At 44.2% G+C, this 8,897-nt stretch overlaps 1 protein-coding gene across 1 annotated transcript; it reads left to right on the top strand.

The window, feature by feature from the left end:
* Positions 1–4,924: 4,924 nt before the first annotated feature.
* LOC123075245 (probable histone acetyltransferase HAC-like 1) lies at positions 4,925–6,262 on the top strand. Its single transcript, XM_044497899.1, has 3 exons — positions 4,925–5,186; positions 5,807–5,940; positions 6,029–6,262. Exons 1-3 carry the CDS (start codon positions 4,925–4,927, stop codon positions 6,260–6,262), a joined length of 630 nt encoding a protein of 209 aa, XP_044353834.1.
* Positions 6,263–8,897: the final 2,635 nt, after the last annotated feature.

Genomic DNA, 8,897 nt, shown 5'->3' on the forward strand with positions numbered 1-8,897 from the left:
CAAAACCACCAAAGTCTCCGCCGAAAGGCAACTATGAGCGCATTATTGCAAAGACATTTGTCGAAGCGGAGCGGTCGGGAAGTACTGTCAGTGATCAAAGGTTAAAAGAACGACGAGCTAGGAAAAAAATTGCCCAGCTCGGCGAACAAGCGAACCAATCGTGCCCCCCGCTCAAGGTGTTTAGCGACATCGTCGCTAATGATCCGAGGATGGTGCCCGGTTATAGCAATCTTGGAGATTACCTGCCCGACGATGTACATTATGATTTCTTGGAGGTGGACGAACACAAATACCATTACGGGAAGCCTCTCGTCAAAGATGAAAGATCTCTAACAACGATGATGCGAAGATTACATGATTGGTACATGAAAACCGGCAGAGAGTCTGGGGGAGGAATACTTTGACGCTGAGAGTTAAAGAGGAGCATGACCTCGTTGGAATTGAACTGTTGAATGTTCCATTTGAGGAGTTCTTCCAGTTTTTCAATCAAAAGGCCCTTGATAAATCAACGGTCACTTGCTACTGTCTGTAAGTAGTACTACTTCTGTCATTAAGTCTCTCTATATAGGTCCGCTGTTTCATTGCATGTATTTATAATTATCCTCACTATATTATGCAGATTGAAGATCGCCGAATTGAAGAAAAGACAAGTCGGTGATATTGGGTTCATTAACACAAATCTCATAGATGCAACTGAGGTTAAATATCATGCCGAAAATACCGAGGCCAACTTGCTACGATCGTTGGTAATAAATGAAAACAAAGATATAATACTCTTTCCTTACAACTTCAAGTGAGTGTTACCGTCTTGTGCATATTCGGTTTCCCTTATTAGTCCAGGTTATAGTAATGTAATTGATGACTTATGCATGCGTGCGCAGCTTCCACTATATTCTCCTAGAGATTAAGCTTGAGCAGGGAGTAGTAACCGTTTTAGACTCGAGACGAAAAGATTCCCAGGACTATGCGGACATGACTCAAATGCTCGAGAAGTAAGTTAAATCGATCATTATCCACCATATCAGCAACTTTATTCATTTCCTGATATCAAGTAATTGTTTTCTTTGTCTGGCAGGGTTTGGAGAAAATTCACCAAAAAAAACTCCGGGACTGCCGAAGAAGCTGCAATTTAGACATCCGAAAGTATGTACTATAGTAGCATGTTCCGCGCATCTCCTAGTGATTCAAGCGCTAGTTTCATCAATACCATTTAGCATGCTTGCTTATCAGTTTGATTGACCTCTATTTCTTGTAAAGTGGTTGTGGCAGGAACAAGGGAATGATTTCTGTGGATACTACATTTGCGAGTCCATCCGCCACACGACCTGTGAGCGGGGCTACTCTGACGAACAATATGAAGTGCGTAAGCAATAATATTCACAATTTTATTTTATTACCATCATTTGTGTTGAGTTTCATTTATTAATATATATATGTATTGACCCCCTTCTTCAAATTAGATCTTTCGGATGCGGGATGAACTCCTAGCACCAGATCGTATGCGAGCAATTCAAGAGGAATTGGCGGCATTCTTCCTTGACCACGTGATCGCTGAAAACGGAGAATACTATGTGGACCCTGTGTTCATATATAATTAGGTGATTATATTGTAAGAGATAATTATTGTATATTATTAATAAACAAGCCTTGGATAAAGGTTGATTATGTTGGATGGATAATGGTAGCCATAACAGGAGCCAACCTAATGGCATCCGCCTTAACTAGGATATGAAAGCTTACATTAATAACCGTGATCGGCCTGAACTATCGGATATCCATCGCTCCCACTACCTTTGGGATTAATGTTACGACACCATAGTTCAAACGTGAGGCGTCAAGCACCCCGACATAGAAATCCTAGAAAATGTCCATCGCCACCCCTTTGATGGCACTCCAAAATTTCAAAAGAAGCGTACATGCAAACCATCAGGACCAGGCGCCGAATCCAGACGCATGGACAAAGATAGCGGCTTCAACATCATTTTTGGCTTAGGGAGGAGGGCATTCTCTGCTTCCGACACCTTGTCATCCCCAGTCCACGTGTCTGGGTGCAGCCCCACCCCTCCCCTAGGTTGTCACTGGAACAGATCTTTGTAAAAGTCGTTTCAACCTTGTCATGAAGCAACCTAGGTCCATCCCAAAGCACCACGATGGTGCAACGCCCACAGAGACCATTGGCAAGGGCATGGAGATATACGGTAATGTACTGGCAGAAGCGTGGCGGCTGACCTGGACTCTAAAGGGTTGCATTGTCATTTCATAAACTTAATTTTTAAACCCATGACATATGTCTCCTTTGCCGTTAACATTAATGCCCAACCTTTTCACTGCTTTCGTGGCACTCGAAGGTACCCGACAAGGTTGTCCGTTATCGTCGTATCTTTTCAGTCTTGTTGTCAATGAAATGTCACTTCGTTTACAAGAAGCCTTTAATTCTAATCGTTTGGAAGGTATCCAACTGACCCCTCTGTCCCCCCAAACATTCCTCGATGTTTGTTAATTACTTGATTGTTTGGGGTAGTGCGAATAATAATGATGCCTCTATTTTTACGCATATCATTATCTTTCTTGTGATATTTCTGGGCAAACACCAAATTGGAGTAAATCCTCCACCCTATTTAGTAAATGCGGCAATAGAAATTCTCGTAATCAAATTAAGAATATTTCCCTTGCTCCTAATATGGACTCTAACAATTTACACCTCGGGCTTGCGCACCCTCTCATCCTACCTGGGCCGGGAAGAATATATATGCAGTCCATAACTTCATTATTGATAAATTAAAGCTAATCTTACTTGTTACAAAGCTAATCGGCTTTCTGTTCGCACATAGACACGTCACTGTGTATCCCGACATCGAGCGTGATAAGCAAACCAACGTTGCCGGAAGAGTCTTGCTGGATACGCAAGACACGATGACGAGATCTTTTGAGGATCCGAAACCCCACTCATCTGGGAGGGACCCCATCAGGGAGCGCTTGCTATGGGATGCCCTAGGTCGACCTGAACGCCCCTAGGGTCTCGTGGATCGCGGCCACTGACCATGAAGGACAAAGAAGAATGGGGAACAATCAAATGAAGGAGAGATAAAAGGATAAAGGTAAAAAAATTAGATTGATTGATTGATTGGGCGTTGCTGAGTCGGCCATCACATCTCTTATATATATGAGGTGGCTGAATTTTCTTTACAGGAAAATGACTCCATTTTTCTTCCAGTGTTTTACTGTATTAAGGGAGGCATGACACGACTATACAAGTGCACTACAAAATTTAACATGAAAGGTGCCATGGAGGCATTGGTGCCCATGACTGAAATGCCAGAGGCGATGACAACGATGTTGTGATGGCGCGGTGGAGATGGTGCCATTAGCGCCGACCCGGTCGCGCTAGAGGCGGTATTGTCATTCTCCTCCTTCTTCTTCCTTGTCTGCTCCCTCGTAGACGGCTTCTGGCCGACATGGAGGGTGATCTTAGGGTTGTGGGATGTGTCCCACGTGGAGGAGATTGGGTGTATTTTGACTTGACGCAAAATTTACCCAAATCTTGGATTCGTTCCTTCTCCATTTGATGCCACGAAGCTACCAATTTTTCCCAATCCATCCTTTTCTTGGATTTGGATCCATTTCTTTGCTATGGTCAAGGTGATTGTTTGTCTCAACAATGTTACCTTGGCTTCAAGGGTGTTCCAAAGATCCAGAGACCGATTGATTTTTGCTCACGGCGCGCCACCACCCAGCGCAAGAGGAAGACCGCAACGATATATACTTACGTACATGTGTGTTGTTTTCTAATTTTGTAAAGTTGGTCTTGTAAGAGTTGGACAATTTTAGTATGTATGGCCTTGGCCTTGTTGCACAAAAAAAAATCCCAATACAAATTGGCGGTGAACGTCCAATAGATAGGCGGGGAAAACGAAAATCGAGAGGCGCCAAGCTCACGCACACCAACCAGCCGGTATTCTGACGAGTGACACCGGGCGTAGGGAGATTCTCTCATTCTCTGGCAGGAAGTAATTACGTTCGGTCCGGCTACATATAGAACGGGGAGCACGGCGCTCGCCCAGCAGCCAGCACCCGCTATATATTGACCCTCTCAGGTAGTCCAAGTCCAGTACGCCATTGGTCAAAGTCCCCTTTCTTCGTCTGCGGACACCTCCTAGTCCCAGTCTCCCAGGTGAGCCTTCCTCCCCCACTGGCCTGGAAGATGAACGGGTGGCAGAGGACGCTGATGAATCAGCAGGTTGGCAGCGCTGGCCTTGGCGTTGGCGGCTCCGGCGGGACGCAGGATGTGGTGGGCCTTGCCGCCGCGGCCGATCCCCAGTTTGTGAGGCTGCGGGACATGGCCCGAGAGAGGATGTAAGCTCTTGCTGCTTTTCTCTGCTCCAACTGCGATTGCGTAGATTAGAGTATTTCGAGAAAAAACTGGAACGCATAGTATCCTATTCAGTGACCTACTCAACAGCAGTACCACGTGTATCACTCTGCCTTGTATCATTCCCAACAAATACTTATCATCAAAGGTGATCAATAATCGTGGACTACGTACCTGAAACTTCACAGGGGCTTGCATATATATTTTGCATATTTAAGGGCTGAGGTTGAATCCCTGTATTAGTTACAAAAAGATATCTTCTACTCTATCAAAGCTAATGATCTGAATCTGATATTAATTCACAGATTCAAGTTTTTGCAAACGTTGCAATTGCTGCCTCTCTGGCAGCCGCGCTTCCGGGCGCTTGCGAGTCGGCTCGAGGAAATCTTGTTTAGAAAATACCCAAACAAGGTGTTCCTCTCTTTCCTTCTTTTTTGGATCTTTGGTTTTCAGGCAACCAAGTCCATTTCCGAGCAAGATATCAAATATTACCATTTAATTAATCATGTGAGTTGTTGATATCTCTTATTGTTTCGGCAGATGGAGTACTATAACATGACGAGGCGACCAATGCCACCAGCAATGATGTTTGCTATCAAGACCTACACGGCTCAGAACCGACAATACCGACAAAATCAACAATCGTTAAGACAGATAGCATCTTCCCCTGGCTATGGGGTGATGAACCCGACATCCATTATCATGCAAGGCGCAAGCGAAAATTCAAGAATGTCTTATGTGACGAGCAATGTTGGCCCTTTGTCGTCTAGTGCAGACATGATTCTGCAGAATGCCAACATGGATACCCCCCTGCCAGGTACTAATAGATTTTCTGAGATCTTGCTCATACCTATCCTTATTAGGACTACTAGTAAATGTGTACATTGAATGGGTGTTGATATAAGATATGATATTAGCTCCAGGTACGTTGATATTAGGTTGAATATTAATTGTGCATCAATTACGCGGTAAATGAATGCCGATATTGATATTTGGTATGATATTAATTGCACGCTAAACATGTTCAACACTCACTATTGCAGCAATATAAGTCGTTGAATTAACATATGGTTTGATGCCTAAGATTAGTTGGATATGTAGAAATTGGTGTGGGGATTCTAGCCTAGGAAGCTAACAGCCAGCAGCATACTATACTGGATAAAAATCAACTTATGTGGTAACACACACCACTGTTTTTTAGTCCAGCACGTGTGTTCAGAGTGAAGCCATGCATCCACAAAGTAGTTATTATGTGATAATAAAGCTCCAAGTAAAATGCTAACCTGAAAGATGTATTACCGGAACAATTTACCCATATTCATATCTGAATTTTCCAATTACACATAGACTATTAAATCTTGGGAGTATTTTTTCCCTAGTTTGCCTAACCATGTTTCCCGTTTACTAACCTCGTATGTCCTGCAATTTTTTTTCTAGAAGGAGCTTCTCATGGGCATGTGAACACAATGCTTTCACTAGGGACAAACCCTACACGACATGATCTTTCTGGATGGTCCAACAACAACCTATTAACACACAATCTGGATACACGTGAATCCAACAGATTCTCTGTAATAACTCTACACTATGTTGCTGCTTTACATATATGAAATAGTATTGTTACTATATGTATCCATAAAGCTCCGCTAAACACTGCAGCCCAAGGTGGCGCAGGCACGCCCGGCGCCTATGAAGGATCTCCCAAGGGAACCAAAGTTTATCTGCCCAGTCTGCATCAATGAGCTGGTCGATGCATCATCTACTATCTGCGGCCACATCTTCTGCAAGAAATGCATAGAGGCCTCCATCCGATTTCAGAAGAAGTGCCCTACCTGTCGTAGGAGGCTGACCATGAGAAATTTCCACCGCATCTACCTCCCGGCTATGGATTGAGCTGATCCAGCCATTCTGGGCGTGGTGGAGTATCAACACCCGACCCTTCCTCCTCAACGGCATTTTTGTGATTCTGTCTGAACTATATTTCATGGGGTTATCACTAGAATCCAATTTTTGCGCAACGATTTAATAAATGCTCGACTCATAATAAACAAACATTTAATCTGCATCCTTGGTGGTAAAGGATACCGTTCTCGTGGGAATTTGAAACATGTGCCATGGTATTGTGAACATCTGCAAAGAATTACAAATATATTTTTTGCTTGTGAGGGTATATGGTGTGTTCACGCACTCTAAGATATGTGTCTGTGCAAGGCTATCATGTTTAATTAGCAATAGCAGTAGACACTGTTATTGGTCGACCGACTAGGAACAAGTTGAGTGGAGCCCTAAAAGACATCAGACTGATAATTAATTTCCAATTGAGATATGGCCCAATCTCCCTTAAAAGACAAAATTGTGTTTCCTCACACTACTTGCCTGCTTGACAATTCCTTACCGAAACAGTCTCCAACCAGGACATGATGCTCTCCTTCCTGCTATTATATATTTTTGCATCCTTCCTAATATCTTGTATTTTTTCACACTAAGTGGTGCTTCCATTATATTGGCCTTGGTTTTTGGGCAATAGCATATATGTGTCATTCTTTTGCCTACATTTGTCTATATTTGGATCTATTGACCAAACTAGCAGTAAAAACTCTTCTGGGAAATAAAAAATGAAACATCGAAATGCGTTGGAACAACCTTCTTCATATGCCCGAGTGAGCCGACTGAGCGCTGCCACATGTTGCTCCATCGCATGAGCCATCCTATCGTTTTTCATTGCTGGCGGAAAGTAATCGAGGCTATATTCCTACCGTACCATTACCCTGGAGAAAAAACCTTGTAATCCAAGTAGTAGCCAGCGGCACAACAGCGATAGGACACCGACTAAATCTGTCAGAGCGGTTAGGAGTTACGAGCACACATGGTGGTTACGGCCGGGAAAGTTTGATACCTTCACATATGACTAGTTACTTTCTGCCAGTATGTAAGGCAAGCAGGGTGTTGTTGAAGTAGGTTCGTAGGACCAAAGATCTAGTCGCGATGCGAATTGGCCATAGCTCAAAAGATTATTTTTCTGGTACTGGTACCATCCCACTAGGGTTCAAGTCCTGAAATCAAAATTAGTGTGTACATTTTTTCTTGATTTATTTCAGGCTTTCTGGCAATGTTTCATTCAGTGTGAGGAGATGTTCCTGTCCACTAGCTACGAAGCGCCTATAGGGGTAGGGTGTGTGTGCGCGTGTTCATAGGGGTGAGTGTATGTGTGTGTATGTGGGCATATGTGATTGTACCGTGTTAAAATAAAATTTTGCTGGGATCACATCAAGAAGGAGCAGATAGACTCATGTTGGTGATGTGTTTGTTCATGTTCCAAGCAACAGTATGGTATGCCCGTCCTACCGGTGAGGCAAAGTAGCAACTCTGGTATTATAGTATATTCTCATTACATTGATGTACTTAGTCCTTTCACACACACTATTTTGTTGATCTTATTATAAAGAGATATTTACCATTGTGATCTCTTTATTTCATAGGGCAAGTACCACAGGGTAAATTAAGCAGGGGCTATACAAGTTGACGCATCATATTTGTGAGTCGGAGAAGAGTGGAGAAGAGGAGAGAGAAGATGAGTGGGTTGTAAACTTACACTTTGTGAGAGAAGAAGGTGAGCAAGGCAAAATAACATTGCATGTAGAGCCAATATCTATTATATATGTGGATAGGACATTGAAATGTCAAGGTTTATCAGCTAGCTGGGATGAATAGGAGATTCTAAGATTTATCCCCAAAAGGTAAATGAGGAGACAGGTATGAAGAAATAGAACTACATCTATACGACAACCAGATCATAAACCATCATATTTCAAGAACAAGTATGAATGAGTTCTTGGCCACTACTCTACTAGTACTGCAGGAATATCTAGCAGTGACGGGCAAGGCTCTTAGGGGCGCCCGCCACTGACCTCCCGCCACTGCTAACAAGGCATCAGTGGCGGGCGTGTGCCCGCCACTGGTAAAGACCTAGCAGTGGCGGGCTTTAACTAGTGCCCACCACTAGTATAACCCACTAACGGCACTAACGACACAAACTAGCAATGGCGGGCGTCAATATGCACCCGCCATTGGTATGATTTACTAATTAAAAAAATATGCACATCCTAGAGGCGCAATGGAGACACTCCACGGTGCGGCCCTGCCCCAACTCGGGAAGCCGACACACACATGCACGCAAAATCTATGGTGCCAACACCGTCGTGCGATGGATCCACCGGTCCATGCCGCCTCTGTGCACCCTTCCGCACTCCATCCATCGTGTGCCGCTCCACCTCCACAACGTCGATGCTCCCATGGTCGAGCAGGTTGCATGTGACCTAGGCATCGCCATTGGAGCATCATCACCCGCATGGACCGGCACCCGGCGTTGAGCTTGCATACACGGACCGGAGCATCAACGCATCTGCACGGACAAAGGTGAGTAGGGTTAGCCGATGCAGCGTGGAAAGGACACAGTCCATAATTCGGTCTGGTGGGGGAGAGAGAGCATAGCGAGGTGGCACTGGAGCATGCTTGGCGCCAGGGGAGA

The sequence above is a fragment of the Triticum aestivum genome, chromosome 3D, assembly GCF_018294505.1.
Source record: "Triticum aestivum cultivar Chinese Spring chromosome 3D, IWGSC CS RefSeq v2.1, whole genome shotgun sequence".
In the NCBI taxonomy this organism is placed as follows: domain Eukaryota; kingdom Viridiplantae; phylum Streptophyta; class Magnoliopsida; order Poales; family Poaceae; genus Triticum; species Triticum aestivum.